Source organism: Esox lucius, chromosome 17 (genome assembly GCF_011004845.1).
Source record: "Esox lucius isolate fEsoLuc1 chromosome 17, fEsoLuc1.pri, whole genome shotgun sequence".
NCBI lineage: Eukaryota > Metazoa > Chordata > Actinopteri > Esociformes > Esocidae > Esox > Esox lucius.
Genome location: NC_047585.1, coordinates 34,792,707 through 34,811,433, shown reverse-complemented (window position 1 = coordinate 34,811,433; position 18,727 = coordinate 34,792,707). Strand labels below are relative to the sequence as shown.

The 18,727-nt window shown below is 42.6% G+C and overlaps 1 protein-coding gene across 10 annotated transcripts in view; it reads left to right on the top strand.

Annotated features, from left to right (window-relative positions):
• Positions 1-18,727, top strand: part of LOC105016910 (calcium-dependent secretion activator 1) — a 101,856-nt gene that overhangs the window by 66,421 nt on the left and 16,708 nt on the right. For 3 of the 10 annotated variants that reach the window (XM_020055513.2, XM_020055516.2, XM_020055514.2), the window contains exons 7-19: positions 411-522; positions 3,403-3,542; positions 4,664-4,730; positions 4,949-5,057; positions 5,569-5,781; positions 9,287-9,298; positions 12,638-12,774; positions 13,177-13,364; positions 14,543-14,644; positions 14,780-14,843; positions 15,024-15,147; positions 16,990-17,058; positions 18,079-18,114. In XM_020055513.2, the coding sequence (XP_019911072.1) occupies positions 411-522; positions 3,403-3,542; positions 4,664-4,730; positions 4,949-5,057; positions 5,569-5,781; positions 9,287-9,298; positions 12,638-12,774; positions 13,177-13,364; positions 14,543-14,644; positions 14,780-14,843; positions 15,024-15,147; positions 16,990-17,058; positions 18,079-18,114 (1,373 nt within the window). The remainder of the gene's footprint in view (positions 1-410; positions 523-3,402; positions 3,543-4,663; positions 4,731-4,948; positions 5,058-5,568; positions 5,782-9,286; positions 9,299-12,637; positions 12,775-13,176; positions 13,365-14,542; positions 14,645-14,779; positions 14,844-15,023; positions 15,148-16,989; positions 17,059-18,078; positions 18,115-18,727) is intronic. The other 7 variants (XM_034287350.1, XM_010881075.4, XM_020055515.2 and 4 more) reach the window with 6 other exon arrangements.

Genomic DNA, 18,727 nt, shown 5'->3' with positions numbered 1-18,727 from the left:
TTCTGAGACCTGTGGGTGAGAGGAAAATAGTCTGCAAACATACAGCGAGAGAGAGAGAGAGAGAGAGATACATGGAAACAAGGGGAAAAGATGGATTTTAAGTAGCTTTTTGGCTTGGCATGTGTTAAGTAATGGTGGGATTCAATCCAATGAAGATTAGAACTAGAACCCAACCTGGGAAAGAATGGTGAAGTCACTTCCAAACTTCAAGATGCATAGATCATCTTAGTTTTAACGAGCACAAATGTCACCTCAAGCAAACCTCACCTTGCTGGGGACAGGTTATATATGAGCCGGTGTTTAATCGTGGCCTCGGCATTCACGTTGCTTCCGCCCCCTGATGGCTGTGTCGTGCCGGAGCGTGCGGAGTGTTACATGCCTCTGAAGTGTGTGTGCTTTGTGTGTTTCAGCTGGGGGACCCAGGGAGACTTCACAACCACACACCCTCTCCCTGCCGTCAAGGTGAAACTCTTCACAGAGAGCACTGGAGTGCTGGCCCTGGAGGACAAAGAGCTGGGCAGGGTAAAACCCTACATCTCCGTCTACATCTCAGCTACACCTCAATGCAAATTGTTGGGGTGCCAAGATGTGCCAGTGCCCTGTACACATGACCTGCGCTTTGGATACGCATGTACATTCACAATACAGCATCATTCACATAATGCTATGAATAATACGATAATACGATAATAGATACGGCATGTAGACATTTGCAAAGGCGTACGCCAGATTTGTAGGTCTGTCGTTTTTATCTCGCGTACGGCAGTAATGTGGTGTGCTACCAATTCAGACATCTCTGCATCCTCCTCCAGAAGGAGGCATGACCCATTCTTATCAGAAGAGTCCTAAAGATCGTGAATAGTGGCCGAACCGTATGGAAAAACTATACTCTGTAAATGTGTTATATTCTCGACATTTTTCAGGAAATGCAGCTCTTGTCTCTGGTTCTGTTGTGGTGCGGTGATTGCCGAGACTTTCCTCTACATGGAGCGTCTCTCCACGTTGCTTTCGGTCCTCATCCCACAATCATCTCAATTGTGACCATTCCTTTTCTCTGTTCCACTCTTTATCGCTCCCCTCGCTCCCCTCTTTCCTCAACTTCTCTCTCTATCATATTTCTCTGTCTCATTTTTACTCCCCATTCTTCTCTCGCATGTTTGTATTGATTTAAACCTCCACCCTGGACAATACATTTCACCTGTTGTTGTAATAGAAACCCAGGTGGTCCCAGTCAGATACACGCTGAGCTCTGTTTTAGTAGATACATTCTATAACATGGGAAATAGAAAGTGTTCCCGTTCAGAGCCCACATCAGGTATACTGTAGCTGGTATGAGTAGACAGTGCCCCCTCTGCTATTGGGTGGGTCTGTCCTTATTTTACGTGACTGATGATGATGATGAAACACTGCCAGCACTTTAAGTCTTGGTTCTTTCTATAATTCCCATCTGATTTAGTGTGCCTCTCCTCTCTGGCTTAAACAGTCTTGAAAGGCCGGTGGTGATATTGAGGAGGTGTGCTGCCTTTTTCAGCCATTCCCAGTGGGCACACAGGACGGACCAATCTCATCTACACCGCCGGGTGGTTATTCAGCGCAGTTCTGTATGTGGGCTGAATCAGGAATGGTTTCCAAACCCAATACTGGGACATCCCCAACCGCCTACTCTGTGATGCGCGAGTCCAGCGAGAGCGTAAAAGTGAGGCTCAAAAGAAGGAAAAACCAAAAGAAGGAATAACGATCAAAAAGGTTCTTTTTGTGCTTTGCCAAAAAACGGAGTTACAGCACCTCACATCTGAGAGCAGAACAAGCAACAGTCTGTGGGGCGCTGTGGAGAAACAAACATGCATACACAACTGATGAGTGATGGGAAACCGGTGTGTCCTCGGGCTGCTGCCATCACTCTCCTGCCAGTGGTTAGTACACCGGCGAGGCGGAGCGTCGGAGAGGACGGAGAGCTGCCGTGCCACGCAGAGGAGACCTCACATCCTCTGGTTTAAACTGCCCTTTCTGGACTTTGATAACTGACTGACTTTTAACCAAGTCGCATATTAATAATGCAATTCTAAGACAGGTAAGCCATGCGGATATTTCTTAATCAACCGCTTTACTCCTCCTGTCACTGTACTTCCTCTGGAGGAGAGAGGGAGCCATTAATGTGACGATGTGACAGACAGCCCAGACTGTGAGATCCAGGGCTGACCGCTTGTTATGAAAGGGCCCGACAAGGTCCAGGGCTGACCACTTGTTATGAAAGGGCCCGATAAGGTCCAGGGCTGACCGCTTGTTATGAAAGGGCCCGACAAGGTCCAGGGCTGACCACTTGTTATGAAAGGGCCCGATAAGGTCCAGGGCTGACCGCTTGTTATGAAAGGGCCCGATAAGGTCCAGGGCTGACCGCTTGTTATGAAAGGGCCCGATAAGGTCCAGGGCTGACCGCTTGTTATGAAAGGGCCCGACAAGGTCCAGGGCTGACCGCTTGTTATGAAAGGGCCCGACAAGGGCCAGGGCTGACCGCTTGTTATGAAAGGGCCCGACAAGGGCCAGGGCTGACCGCTTGTTATGAAAGGGCCCGACAAGGTCCAGGGCTGACTGCTTGTTATGAAAGGGCCCGACAAGGTCCAGGGCTGACTGCTTGTTATGAAAGGGCACTTCAAGGGCCCTGGCTGATTTGTGGTTGACGCCTGAGGCTGCGCTGGGAGGAGGAGATTATAGGTGTGAGGACGGGAGTCGGCCTCCTCTGACTGACTCCAGAGGAGGAGAGGTGCAACACATCACCTTGTGGCAGTAACCTTGGCGTTGACAGGAGCTCTTTGATATCCCGTTGCAACCACTGAGAGGCTGCCAGTTAGTCAGCCAGCCAGGCAGCGAGGCTTCCTCGAAGCTCTTTAACAAAGCAAAGATAGATTAGGCCTACCCTTCAGGGAGACAGGGTGGAGCTGAGCGGACCGGAGTCGGGGACGCATGGCTTCGCCTTTTAAATACGACTGCACAGCCACACACACAGGCTGAGCCACCGGCAACACCAGCACGCCAGCACGCCGGGGTCAGCGTGCCAGAGAAGGATTAAGATTTAATGAAAGCTCGTGAAAATTAATTGAGTGTTTCGAGGGAGAATGCTGAGTCGTGGTGCTGAATACTGACTGGCTCACAAACTGCAAGGATGGACGGATGGATCTAGATGGATTTAGATCTCTCTGGTACACCTGCTACGTGGACGGATAATGCATTGTTTATACATTCATATACATTATCTCCCAGATGTGGTTACCCTGTTCAAAGCCACTGTAGTTTCCTGACAGGTTTTTGTTGTTCTTGGGCTGGGCTCCTCTGAAGACGAGATTTGTAAATCATAGATGTTGTCATTGTCAGACTTTGTCTTTTCTTTAATATTGCTTTCTCCAGGTGGTTCTTCATCCAACCCCTAACAGTCCCAAGGCGTCAGAGCTCCATAAGATGACTCTCACTAAGGCCTGCCCCGACCAGAACCTTCAGATCAAACTGGCCATTCGCATGGACAAACCGCAGAACATGAAGCATTCTGGGTAAGTATGGATTAGTCACAGAACATAGCATTCTAGGAAATCAATCAAGCGGCAACACACAAATTATTCTGCTTTAAACAAGGTCAACCATATTAAATTAATGTTAGTAATTTAGACGATCTTAACGTCCTGAGTGAATTACAGTAGTAAGGACATACAGTAAAAAAGAAAGATGCATTCTTATGACACCGCTAAGACAGAAGAAGAGGGTCTCCAGTGTTGGTCTATGTTGGGACCCCGCCTTCCTTTTGCGCGCCACCAGCATTTGCATATGTGTGCCAAAGCTAAGACTGAAAATCATCTGATAACGTATTAAACCCACCAGTGGCCACTTCTAGTGAGGGCAAAGATGCAACCTGCATGAGCAAAGTGGAATCCAAAATGGATAGGCATGTTCTTCTATGTCTGATTTTGAGACTTGAAACCATTCAGTACTTAACTGATGCCTGGGTTTATTCCTTATAAAACAACAGGAGAGCCTTGCTACTTTGAATTCCATGCTCGTGTTACTATTTAAAACCGAATTGCAACACACGACTCTGTCCTGAAGTTGATGTGTTTATTGATCCCCTTGCCAATCTTTGCAAGGCACCCTGGAGTTTTATCAGTAACACGTGACCATGGAGGGCACTCTGAACTGGTTATTAAGGGCAAAGGCCTGGTTTTGGGATTCACGGCCTGTGCAATGCTCTGTTACCCTCTGGTGGTGACTGGTAGGTACTGCTGAAGAGTTCTCTAAGGTTTCTCATGGAGCGCTCTGCAAGTTACGCACAATCATAATACTAAATATTTTATGCCATTGACAAACCGTTTCCACATCCTTTAGAATTTATTGAGACAACCTGTGAATGATTCGGCTTTTCCAGAGACATTACAGCATTACATTTACAACACATCAGTACTGCCAGCTTAACATTGTTTTACTTTTGGAATGCAACATAGGCATTAGCTTCCATGCCAACACAAATTACTCTTACTTCACTCATTCATTGTCATCCACAAAACTCCATGAACATGGTCAAATTATGACCTGTGATCAGATCTAGTCTTCCTTTTCCTTTTAGGAGGGCATATACTCTTGCTGTGAATTGCTGTGAACATGAAACATTGTTTTCTGGCAGGTATTTGTGGGCTTTTGGGAAAAACGTGTGGAAGCGATGGAAGAAGCGTTTCTTTGTCCTGGTGCAGGTGGGCACATCATCAGCTTTTCAAATATGATGTCATTTCTGTTAAAATGAAAGCGCACAACATGGATAACAAACAATGTGTGGCTGCAGGGAATGTTGTTGCACACATATAGGACCTTTTCCATTGCCTTCTTGAAATATTATATCTGAGTAGTCACGCCAGTTCAGCGCAGATGGATGCTGTGAGGTGCTGTGAGGTGTCTGTCCTCTCTGTTGTAGGTGAGCCAGTACACATTTGCCATGTGCAGCTACAGGGAGAAGAAGTCTGAGCCACAGGAACTTCTACAGCTGGATGGTTACACTGTAGACTATACTGACCCTCAGCCAGGTAGACACCCAGACGCACACATGCATTGACACACAAATGCACACACACAAACACAAACACACACACACACACACACACACAGACAGCTATTTAAACACCAAACACCAAAGATGGCTGTCCTTAACAAACCATACTCTTACTACTCCTGCCCCCAACCCTAATCTTAATTTGAATCGCAAAATGTAGCCCTAATGCTTAAACCTAACCCTGACCCTAACCTATTGTCTAACCTTATTTCTAACCCTGCTCATTATTGTAACTTTTGCCCTAAACCAAACAGTTAAGCCCCAACATTTTTTTTTCAAAATTGGGGATAAGCAAAGACCAATTTCTCTGATTTAACCACAGTTTGGGGATATTTTTGTCCACATAATTGAGTTAGGTTAGACACACACACACAGACGCACAGATACACAAACACGTAGACACACACATACACAGAGACAAGGATGCATGCAAACAGACTTACACACACACACACTAACCAGGCACACTCTTCTATGTCTTCTAGGTCTGGATGGTGGAAGGGCGTTCTTCAATGCCGTGAAGGAGGGTGACACTGTGATATTTGCCAGTGATGATGAGCAGGACCGCATCCTCTGGGTCCAGGCCATGTACCGGGCCACCGGTCAGTCCCATAAGCCTGTGCCCCCTACCCAGGTCCAGAAACTCAACTCCAAGGGGGGCTCCGCTGCGCAGATGGACGCGCCCATCTCCCAGTTCTGTAAGTTAACCAATGCCGAGCCGCAGCTTAAGAGCAGCCAATCAGAAGGCAGTTTCAGGTTTCATCCCTCTCCAATCCAGAGACAGCTCTCACCCATTACGTTTCACCATGCGTCATTTACCCACGCCACACCGCAGCCGCAGAGTCTTTTAAACATCTTGCTTTTCAGAACAAACATTTGCGCCGCCACACACACCAACACACACGCGCCGCAGGTTCGCCCCTCTCGCCGCTGTATCACAAGGTGCCCAGCATCCTCCACTCATCGTCACCAACCAGTCACACATGACGTTTAAAGATCCAGCCTCATGTAACTTTCTCTTCGCCATCCGTCTTCTCTCCTCTCTCCCTATAAAAACATCCACCGTGCTGACAAACTAATGACAGACGGCCCATTACATAAAATCCAGGTTGAACCCCCAAAGATAGATAATTAGATCGTGAGTCATTAAGCTGTGAACCTGTTAGCCTTTGGAGTGATCTTTTAAATCCTTCTACGGCATTCGGCTTTAACAATGTACGCAAGTGTTGTTTTTGTGACACGTCTGAGGTGTCAGGGAGAATTGCCTGAACACCTCAGACTGGAGCCGGTTGTGTGTTGGAAAACAACTGCTGTGACAGCGAGTGATGACTCCTGATTCCTCTCCCACCGTGGGCCTGTCACAGTCAGGTTTCTGTTAACCTTTCCCTCTACCTGTTACTGTGCTAGCAGCTTTATGCAGCCTACCTATCCACACTGGCCAAATACTGTACAGTAGCAAAGTAAAGGTAAGACTGTCTGTAGGAGTGTGACATTTGCGCACGTACCTAACTACTGCTGCCTGTTGTAACCCTCTCTTTTGTGTCCCCTGTCACCAATTTTAAACACACGCCGAATCAGTTTCACACTGGACAATAGGACTAGGGGAATTTAAACAGCTCTATTAACATGACATCAATTGTTTTAATGCACATAGTCTTTTTTTTTACATGGTAGACCTAACTGACACACTGAAACCTGAATATATTGAATCTAACTTGGGAAATGAGTTCATTATGTTAAAGAATTAGCTGAAAAACTTTGTTAGCATAAGATGAGAACGTTACTGTATTCCAGTTACCCAGGATAACTATCGAAGAGTACATCACAATAATAGATCCTGCTATTCAAAACCAAACATGATAGTATATTTTGGTTTGGATAATTACTTAATTATTTTTTTTTATGTTCAGGATGATTCTGATATCCAAAACGTCAGTGGGTTGTATAAAGAAAATATTTTTTCTCTCTTATAACAATGTCATTGTAATAACTGTGACAATGTGAAAACTATTCATCAACTAAAACATTAATATAGGTTTTATACTGGAATTGCACAATGTATTTATACCGAAGCCCTGAAGCCGGAGGCAGTACATTTTGTTCATCTAATTTGAACAACTTATTATCTTGTTTGAACAACTTAGTAAAAGAAAATGATGAAATAAAGCACTTAAACAAGACTACCTCTTTAAAAGTTTTATTTTTGCAAATGTTATTTGTTGTAATGTTGCTTGGATTTAATATTTATGGGACAATCCTGTTGTGTATTACATACAATGTTTTATCATTTGAGTATAATGTCATGGCACACTTGATGCTCCCTCAACATGCCACCATTCAGCTGATTGCTCACTGTTCTAACTTAATGCTTTGGAGTTCAAAGGTAGCTTTGCTTTAGGGTTTTAAATAATTATTTATGAACAATTATAGGACGGAATGAAAGAACGATGGGCTGTGGCAACCATTACATGGCCTTGTAATCCTGCTGCATAATGAATTTGGCCTAATTAGACATACTATTGCTTATCTCGTTTGATCTACTTATTATCTCGTTTGAACGACTTAGTATCCTGTTTGAACGACTTAGTATCCTGTTTGAAAGACTTAGCAAAAAAAAATTTTGTCATTCAAACAAGATACTAAGTCATACAAACAAGATACTAAGTTGTTCAAACAAGATTAACTTAGTCTCTGGGCCCAAACAAAATGTTACTGCCTTGGGCTTCAAGGCTTCCGTATATTTATGCAATAATTATATTTCCCCCCTAAAATATATATTATTTTAACAAATCACACTTAAAAAGCTGTAGTTTTCAACAGTGTATATCATCAGAGTCTGTAAACATAAATTCTCTCTGTGGTCTCGTTTGGTTTCTTTGTCCAGTTTGTGGTCGTTCCTGTGGTCAGTTGGGTACCTCCTCTAAATAAGACAAGCCATTCTGATGCCATTCAATGCTCCCTCACAGTGGTACCACCCCCTCCTCTGTGAAACACTGTGCCTCACCAAGTGTACATGTTTCACCCCACCCTGGTGGTCTTGAATGGCACAGGGGTCATAACATACACCACACCGTCCCATTTCTCACCCCCTATCTCTCAATCTCTGTATCTATCTCTCTATCTCTCTTCTCAGAGCTCCGCTGCACAAACATTTATCTGATTCTAGAATGCTATGAAGGTTCTGGAGCAAATCTTGGAATGATAGGAGAGTGTTTTGTTAAGGAGGAGCTGATAGGTTACTACTTCTAAATTATGAATTCAAATGAGAAAGGAGACTCTCTGGTATTGGGATTTGCTTGTGTTGGCTTGCCTGCCATACTTATTCCAATGCTTACCAGAGAAAGAGTTTTTGCTAATTATCAGACCACATCATTTTGCTTTAAATAGATGGTTTGACATCCTTATAAAAATCAACTACTCTCATAAGATATCTTTAGATGGGTATGTCAGGTGTATTCCAATTGAGTTAGACATGTGGATCATCATCTATTTGTCCTGTAAACACTGTCTTGTGTGCTGACCAGTGCCTTCATAGATTTTTAAGACACCGGCATCATTTACATATAAATCATAGTACTATAAATAACTACAAAAAGTTGGTGTTGGACTGAGGTAAGTGTTTAGGTCAGTGCTCCTCTTGAATAAACCTGAAAAAAGGTGAACAAATGATATTGTGATGGTCATGGATACGTATGTGGTTTTGTAAATAACAATCTAGAAATAAATCAGAATCCAGACTAAATCAAATGCAGCAGGGTGATGAAAACCCTTATTTTCTTGCTCTCTTTTGTGTCTCACTTTTCTTTCTCTCCTTCTCAGTCTCCCTTTCACTCGCTATTTCAGTCTTTCTTTTTCTCTCCTTCACACTTTCTCTCTCCAACTCACACAGTTACAAACATGTGCTCAATACACCATCACCTACCACCTCTTTCTCTCTCCCTTTCACTTCAGAAATCTTTCTCTCTTACTATCTCACAACTCACTGTCCTTCTCTCTTTCTCACTTACTCTTTCTCTGTCTCTCGTTGTTGGTACAGGTTGTTGTAGTTGTTTTTTAGTTGTTTTTTTCTTCCTCATGCTTTGCTTGTTACCCTTCTTTAGTATAGCAACTCCTAGGTCAGGGTCTCGTGTTTGCTGTCCTCCAGCCTTGTTGCTAGTCTTTATGTTATTCTGGTTTGTCCCTTCTTACCCCGCTGTCTTCTAGCTGGACTTAAGGGTAAGTGCTTCCCTATAGCCGGCACACCTCAGATAATCCCTGACGATTATCTGACAAATGCAATGTGCTTTCTCACCTCTTTTCCTGTCCTTCTATTCTTAAGTCCCTTCGCTTCATGTATTTAGACGTAAATAGATAGCTTTTTTTTTTATTTTGGGTTTCTCATCAATTTGAGATTTGAGGTAGCTATAAGCTTCCCCTTCATGACAGTTTAGGTTGCATGTATTTGATTCTTAGTGGCATAATTTGGCTCAGTAATGATTCTAGTTTATATTATGATTTTTATGATTTGTTTTGCATAATTGCCTTCTCTCCTTCATGTTGGTGTTCAAGGACCCTTCTGAGTAAAGCAGAGAGGTGGCTTAATGTATCATGATGCCATCAGCAAATATACACTAAACAGCTTTTTATCAAGTTGTGAACCCATTACCAGTTATCAAAATGTAATATCTATTTTAGATTAATAAAATTAGTGCATTTGAAATTTTAGAAAACATTAGTGAACAGTCATATTATTTTCCTCCTTAGGGAAGGTTTGTTAGAGCTTGTAATCAAGCTTGTTTTGTTCAGAAAACTTTAAACTATTTTTCAGATCACAAAAAAGATATTGTACAAGTTGAGCATGTTGGATATTTTAGGTGATATTAATATGGACCCTTTAGAAAGGGTAAACTAATTCACTGTCCTGATTCTTGCTTTACTTCTGAGGGCTCATTTTCTTTTAGTTATTTTCTTTTATCCTCTGTTTATGAGAGTTGGCAAATATGTACGCGGAGTATTCTGAATGCTAATGACAAGGAGTAGTCAATGCCACCCCTCCTTACCATACAATACTCCAGATGAAGACATCAACCAGACCCCTTTAACACCTCTAGGAGGGAACAGATCTCATTTTGGTTTATTTTGATTGCCCTTTGATTGCCTGAACAGGGGAACACCTGTGTCATGTGTCCATTATTCCGTTGAAGGAATTATAGGAATTTTGATTGTCATTTTACCCCTGCCATCTCCTAGCGAATGATCTAGTTCTGCGTCTGTTGATTTATTGCTATATACCCATGTACTTGCACCAAATTGTATTGCTACCCTCTTAGAGATACTCCAGTAGTTGGTATGCCTGTTAGTTGTGTTCTGTAGAGGTCATGAGTACACTGCAACATATTAAAGTATTGTCAACTTGCAAATGCTAAGAGAAAAAAGGAATGCCAAAAAGATTTAATCCAAATGTTGAAATAATTGATCTGCTGATGCATGACATAACATTTTGAAAGTCCAATGAAAAGTCACAATGTTCAACAGCATGTGATAGCATTATGTTTGTCATTATTCCTTAATTACAGTATTTGCATATATTCAGTATGAAAAAAATCTGTCAGGTCTTTTTAACAAATCATTCTGCCTTTAGATGATGACATCATCATCGATAAGAACTCACAAATTACGATAATATCCCTCCATAGTCCATGTAGTCTACAGGATTATTCCCAAAATCAAACTCCATTTCCTCCATTTAAAACCAACTGAAGTGTTTTCCCCCTCTCCCCCCCCACACTCACCTTAAGGCTCTTTCTACCACACATCGGGCATCTTCACTCAGCCCCTGTTGCAAACGTTTTCTTACCCTCATCACTCCCTACTGCCCGGTTACACTCCCACCCCTACTGCTGTAGCTCACCTTCCCCACTTCTGTCTTTCTCTCTGCTCACCCCTCACATTTGAACTCTATGTCCCCCTACAGCTTTCATTTTATGTCACCCCTTTACAGTCTTTGCTGTCTCTCACCTTTCTCTTATCCTTTACTCATCCTTTGCTGCTCTTACCCTTAGGTTCCCCCTTTCTCCTTTGTAACGTCTATCTTTAAGCGTTTTTGTTCCCCCAGTCCTTTTGTGAAACCAGCGATACGTTGTCTTTTGGCCTAGTCTACTCATTTCGACCGCTAAGAAACAAACCTCCCTTCATTTTCAACTATAGAACACCTCTTATAAATACCATTGAACATATACAGTAGCTATCACATCCTCTGCTTTAGCCCTTTATCTCCCCTTAATCTCTCCCTGTCTCTGAACATGGGGATTACAGACGTCAATTTAGTTGACAGTGTTGCAATAGAAGCCCTACTGACCCAGCCAAGCCTCGCCCAGACCAGCCCACCTCTAATTCACGTTCCCTGCCTTCCTCACATCATCCTCACTCTTTTCAATGTCACGCGATTGGCCATGACAGCTGTCTCTCAGCCACCTCAAGGAGAACATGAACATCTGGATCAACCGTCATCTCTTTATTAAGTTCCGCTCTTCATGCACATCATCTCATCGAAGATAGTTTGAGATCTTTTCACAAGATATAGTGCTGGGAAATTGATATACTATGTTGGCATGTCTCATTTTTAATCAGGTTCTTACAATAAATATTCTGCTTGTGGGCTTCTCGTGAATGTTTTTATTAGATTAGGGTCTTCTAGTTATATGTATGCCACTATCATTTTCATGACAGACACAATACATATTTCTGTATCGGAACGATGCCATATGTACATGCTAGTGTTTCCTGGTTTTTCCTTGTGGTTATCCATCCTTTAGATCTACTGAACATTCATACCGCACTAATTAAATTATTTTACCCAAGTAATTGACCCAACCTGAGTACTTGTTACTCGACCAACTCCCCAGTATGTTTTTGGAAGTGTTTGCTAGCCCACCTAAATCAAAATATTTGAATACACTGCTCTTTACATTTTTAACAGACTAGGCTTCATTCTTTAAAGTTTATATATTTTTCGTTTTTTTAAGCACCCAAACCATCATTTGTCAGGGACTTTCAAATGATGGTCAAGTGACATTCAAGTGACATTCACCAATCAGTTGTGAATGGCAGAAACCATTGAATACACATTATAAATGAGAATTGCCTCAAATATTCTCAATAAATATTTTGGATTTATTTACGCAAAAATTTTAATTAACAACATACAGAGCAAAATGAAGCAGACAAACCTGCATATAATATATATATATATATATGTAATATATTGTATAAACCTATATATTCTACAACACAACCAACTGCTGGTTCCGTTGAGCTTAGCTACAGATTCACATCAGTAGCACCTTATTACACAATCCAGATCAGTTACTTTGAATCTGTCAGATATGATGCAAGTTGACAATGTTAAACTGTAAGTGTTTATAATTTGCTCTAGCTGTCCCAGTAAGAGAAGCCCAGTCTTGTGTGTTGTGGTGAGGAAGAGATTTGACATATTATTCCTCTGAACCTCACTGACACCTACTTCCTCTGAATCCTGTCCCTTTCCCTGTGCTGATTGGCTGGTTGGACACACAGATGCAGACAGAGCTCAGAAACACGGCATGGATGAATTCATTTCAGCTAACCCCTGTAGCTTTGACCACGCCTCCCTGTTTGAGATCGTCCAGAGGCTCACATTGGACCACAGGCTCAATGACACTTTCTGCTGCCTGGTGAGTGGTAGTCTCCATACATACAGTTGAATAGAAATATTCTGGGTACTTGAAGGTGCTGTTTCGGTGCTGTATGGTCCTGTGGCAGTACATGCTAATAATTAAGTAGTGTTGATGTGATGAATCACTCACAGGTTGGCTCCGAGCTCCAAAGTCATGGTTTAGTTTCGACACAGTTGATTTTGATTTAAATCAAAAAAGTAACACTCTGATCTAAAATTTGTATTCCCCTCCCCATCAGGTTTAATGTGTAGGTATGATTCAGTCCAGGCCAACTGCTCTTATAATCTTAACTGATAACCCCCCCCCACCATGTCTTGTGATGTGTACAGATGGTTCAGTCCAAGCCAACTGCTTTGATAATCTGAACTGATTGCCCCTTCCATGTCTTGTGATGTGTAGGGATGGTTCAGTCCAGGCCAGGTGTTTGTCCTGGATGAGTACTGTGCCAGGAATGGCGTGCGAGGGTGTCACAGACACCTCTGTTACCTAGGTGACCTGCTGGAAAGGGCGGACAGAGGAGCCATGATCGACCCCACTCTGCTTCACTACAGCTTTGCTTTCTGTGCCTCCCATGTGCACGGAAACAGGTAACATCTACAGCCATTTGAACACCCACCTCTTCTGGGACAATCAAAGAGAATTTCACTCGTTTACAATCTATCAAAGTCATTCCTGAGTATGTTTAAAAAGCCACATCTCAAAATTACATTAAATCAAATCCATGATTTAGTAACTAAAAGAAACAAAGGTCCCACTACTTGATATTTAATGGATTTTTTTTTTGTGGCCAAAGTTAGTAAAAGTTTGTAATGGTTGTTTAAAGAGAACTCAGTCTAGTGTTACTGTTTACTTTCAGTGTGAGGAATTGTCAAATGTGTGACATTCCCTGTTAACATTAGCTCAAGGCATGCACGGTTCGAGGCCTAGAGTTTGTCTTACAAGTCTGAGACACGGCTACCTCATCACCTCATTCAAACTCACCACCATAGTCTATTCAAAGAGAGATGGCTACACCTCTAATTTCAGATACACATGAAAATCTTGAAATGAAAATAGAAGAGCAAGTGAGACAGAACAGCTGTTCATAGTGAGACGAGAGAACGGCCAGATTTGTCATATGCATCTTGTCCCGTTGCTTTATGGGTCCATGTTGTTTCACATGAGTTTGTAATTTATATTTTGCCTATGATTTTTTTATGATTTTGATGATGTACATTTTGTTATCATTTCATCATGTTGTTTTTATTCTTGCGTTACATGTACATTGGGTTCCAGCGTATTCTCTTTCTTTTCCTTTCCTTCCTTTTCCTTGTTGCCTTATTCAGTCTCATTGTGTCCATGTTGCTCATACTCCCATGCATCCTAATAAAGTCAGAGAGGGCAGCAGTTACTGGGGGCCACTGATGTGTTGTGAGGGCCCCTGGGCCCCTAGCAGCCCACAGACCCTAAAACCAGGGACTACGGTCTCTAAACCAGGAAGCAAAATGATGAAGTTTAGAAAGAAAAGGGATTCCAAATTGCAGCTTGTCCAAGAGCCCATAAGGTAAGACACTGTGAAAGAAAAAATAAATTAAATATTGGTCAAGATGCTGAACAATTATGCTTTCTCACTCACACAGGCAGAGTATAAACGTGGTGAACAAAATTATGTCATTGTTTTGGTGCACGCTAATGTATTGTTGGTTTATTTTTTACAATAGAAGAACTCTGTGATTCTCTAGCCTAATGTTGTGTTTGCGGTTTTGCTCTATGACGTCAACCACAGGCCTGACGGACTGGGAACTGTGAAGGTGGATGAGAAGGATCGCTTTGAAGAAATCAAAGAGCGGTTGCGTGTGATTCTGGAACACCAGATCACTAACTTCAGGTGACTGCTTCTGCCTGCTGGGTATCCATCAATCCAGCCTCATCATATACTATTCTACTGTTCTGTTCACCAGTGTTATTCTTGTCCTAAGAGAGTTTTATTTCACTGTGATTCTACTTGCTTGTCTTCTGATAGATATTGCTTCCCATTCGGCCGTCCAGAGGGAGCCCTGAAGGCCACTTTGTCTTTACTGGAAAGGGTTTGTAAATTCATGACTAGGATTTTTCTCATTTTGCAGAAACTTTACAGCTCATGAATGATTCAGAGTTCATCGCTCATATAAGCTCATATATGCCGGAAAAATAAAATAGAAAATCAAAACTTGAGTTATAATGGACTTCCTAAGAAAGTCTTATGCTAACCTATTTTTTCTCCTCAGGTGCTGATGAAGGACATTGTGACTCCTGTCCCGCAAGAGGAAGTTAAGGGAGTCATCCGTAAATGTCTGGAGCAGGCAGCTCAGCTCAACTATGCTAAAATCACAGAATACGCTAAAATTGAAGGTAACTAGCCATCACGATTAATATGCAATAGTAGGTATTAACTCTGATAGTAAATACTGGGTGATTGTTACATTGAAACCTGTAATTGAAACCTGTACCTGTTTTAGTACTTTTGTGACTTTTTTGTCATTCTGGTATTGCTTATGTGAAACAGGCATGTCAACCATTTTGCTCTTTTTTCAATCGCAACGTGATTTGTATTTTAACAACCTACAGTGGGGTTTAACCTGGAGAAAACGAATTGTTTACAAATAGTCCAGTTGCCCCATGTTAAATTCAAGATGAGTAACTTATTCAGTATTTGTTTGCCAAATTGCTTGTCATTTGTTTGCCACTCAGCCAATTAACACTCCCCTTTGTTTCAGGCTGGTTGCTTTAGCTGTGGGGTACTGTACTGTAGGTGAAGTTGGCTTTTTGTTGAGCTGTCGTGAGTAAAAATGCATTCAAATCCAAAGAAATTTGGATTAAAGACCTGTTGACGTGTTGGCCTGTACCTTGAGGCTTGCTGAATCCTGGCCTCTGGCATGTGGTGATTCAGAAGCATAGATTTGGAGTATATATTATTCTAGGTAAATATTATGGTGTATCTTCCCTGAAGATAAGCCACCTTCCCTGAACCAAAATGTCCATGTGACAGTATCTTTACCCCAGGGCCATTAATCTGAGACCTATCATAGAAATGGTCCTCTGCCCCTTTATTTCCGCTTTGCCCTACCCTACCTGTCCTTTCCCTCTCTTCTTCTTCCTGTTCCATTTCTTCCTGTTTTTCCCTATTCATTCCTCTTCCTTACTCTCTCCTCTTATTGGTTTAGCCACATTTATCACCCCACTCTTCAGTGATAAGTGGTTTTAAAGCCAATGAAAAAGAATGCTGGGTTTGGACACAGACAACCCAGCATCTGTCATCTGCATGTGCAGACATTATGGAAAGGTTTGTTTTTATAGGCGTGGAGTAGCCACTACATCTCACCATTAACTTTTCAGAACCACCCCTTTTGCAATGCACCGTTTCGGTTTTTGCATTGCCATGCATGCCAACAGGTTTAGCCCTTGTGTAGTATGTACCTAATGAGACATACTCAACCTAGGGTGTCAGTTATACTAAGGTGTTCATCCCTTACTATCGCTAAGATTTAAGAAGAGCACCACTTCCCTTGCCCATGTGGTGATTTGGATGCAATAGATTTATTATTGTGTCTTTCAGGAAATGTAGTGGTGAAACACTTGTTATTGAACTCCGTCATCCTCAGCCCCAACTCAATACTCACCATGGTTGTATTCACTAAGGCACAGAGAAAGAAAATAATGATATACTTCCAACTGGAAAAAAAAAACTTGCTTGGCAAGCTTTTTTGCCAGAGCAAGTTTTTCTGTGCTTTGGCAAAAAAGCTATGGTACACTCATACACGGTAGTTACTGCTCCGGTAGGAGTCTGAATCTGGGTACATCCAAGATGATTACTAAAACCACATGTCCCTTCTGATTGGTCAGAAATGAGTGAGTTGGGTCAGAACCATATGGGTAAAGCAACAGTTAGAAAATAAACACTCACTTTGGCGTCAAATAAACAACTGCAATAGAAGAATTCTCAGACTGAAAGATGTAGATAACTGGAATGCAGCAGAAGAGTTCAGTCTGAGATGTCAAGCCAGCAAATAGCTACCTGTCATGTACAACAGCAAAGCATTTTTTTTTTCCAGTTTCTGAAATACTTTGCTACAATGTGCCTTAATGAATATGACCCAGGACGGTTCTCTGCCTTCCCATCTCCTCTGACATTTAACTTCTCACCCTAACCTTTGACCCCAGACTCTTGCATGCCCCAATCCTCCTCTTTTGTAGGAAGAAAGAGGGAAATGTTTGAACACCCTGTCTTCTGCTTGGCGTCACAAGTGATGGATTTAACCATCCGTGAGTACCTGCCTCATCCTCCTCCCTGTTTCTCCTCCCTCTTTCGCCACATCACTCCCTCCCTCGCTCACTCCCCTCGGCAATGTCCAGTTCTCCTTCCTCCTCTGCACGTTGTTATCTGTCGCTCATGTCTGTGAAAGCGAGTGGGGAGAGAGAGTTCGTCTGGCCTGTGGAGGTCCGTCTGGGGAGACTCTGCAGGGTTCCTGCCATCAGGGATTGACAGTGTCCCATTATGTCTGTGACCAACCTGAATGATCTGTTGGTCTGGTCTGTAAGCTTCTTTATTTTGGTTGGAGACACGCCCATGCCCGCCCATGTGACTTGAATGCATTTTTTACTTTGCTTCTGTGTTCTCCTTCAGTCGTCTGATCATGTGTCAGTGAGTGGTGCGCACGCCCCGCTCCGCTGGGCTCTGGGACAGACAGGTATGATGCAATGTCACTGCCAGAGACAGAGACACCCAGAGAGGGAGGCAGTAGAGCAGATCAGGAGCTGCAGACAGAGAGCTACAATGCCAGGAGGACAGAAATTATCTGGTGTACGCATACAGAGTTCCTATAATATGTGTTTTAACTCAACTCGACTCCACCGCCGGTCAGTGTGTCCTGTCTTTGGTTGGAGAAGCCGTCGTTTGTCTTATGTCTAAGTTTACAACAGTCTATAAAGCTGTGTCTGTCTGTGACTGTTTACTACATCCCTTTGTTGCTTCTTTACTTTTGACTTTTCTCAGGCTAATGTCTCAGCATTTCAGCGTGTCTGTACCTAACTATAAATCTGTTGAGTTTTGTCAGTTATATATGTCTGTCAACTAGCTACGTAACCCACTCCTGCTGAGTCCTGTCAACTAGCTACGTAATCCACTCCTGCAGAGTTCTGGGAACTTTCCAGAGTTCTCTCTAAAGGTCAAGGGTCAGATGGAGAAGAGTAAAGAGTTAAATATTTATTTAAATAATTACCATAGTGTGTTATAATCCTAAATATCTCCTCTTTTCTCTTTTTTTTCTCTCCTTCTCCTTCAAGTTGAGAAAGATAAAAAGCCGGATCCAAATGATCCAGGTGAAGCCCTGTTGGACTTTTAGCTTAGCTCAGTACACAGCTACCTTACACACACATACACACACATACACACAGACACACACACAGACACACCTTCACACACACACACACACACACACAAACTCAGATACACCTTCACACACACACAGACACACACATTCACACACAGACACACACAGACACACAGACACACACAGACACAGATACACACACAGACACACATTCACACACACACACACACATTCACACACACATTCGCACACGCATACTTTCACACATGCGCACACACACACACATTCACACACACACACACACATTCACACACACACACACACACACACACATACACATTCACACAGACACACACACACACAGACACACACGCAGACACACACACACAGACACACACACACACACACACACATTCACACAGACACACACACAGACACACACACAGACACACACACAGACACACACACACAGACACACACACACACACATACACATTCACACAGACACACACACACACAGACACACACGCAGACACACACATTGGGCGACTAGACATCTGCAGGCACACATGCAGGCACAGACACGAAGAAAGCATTCTGAA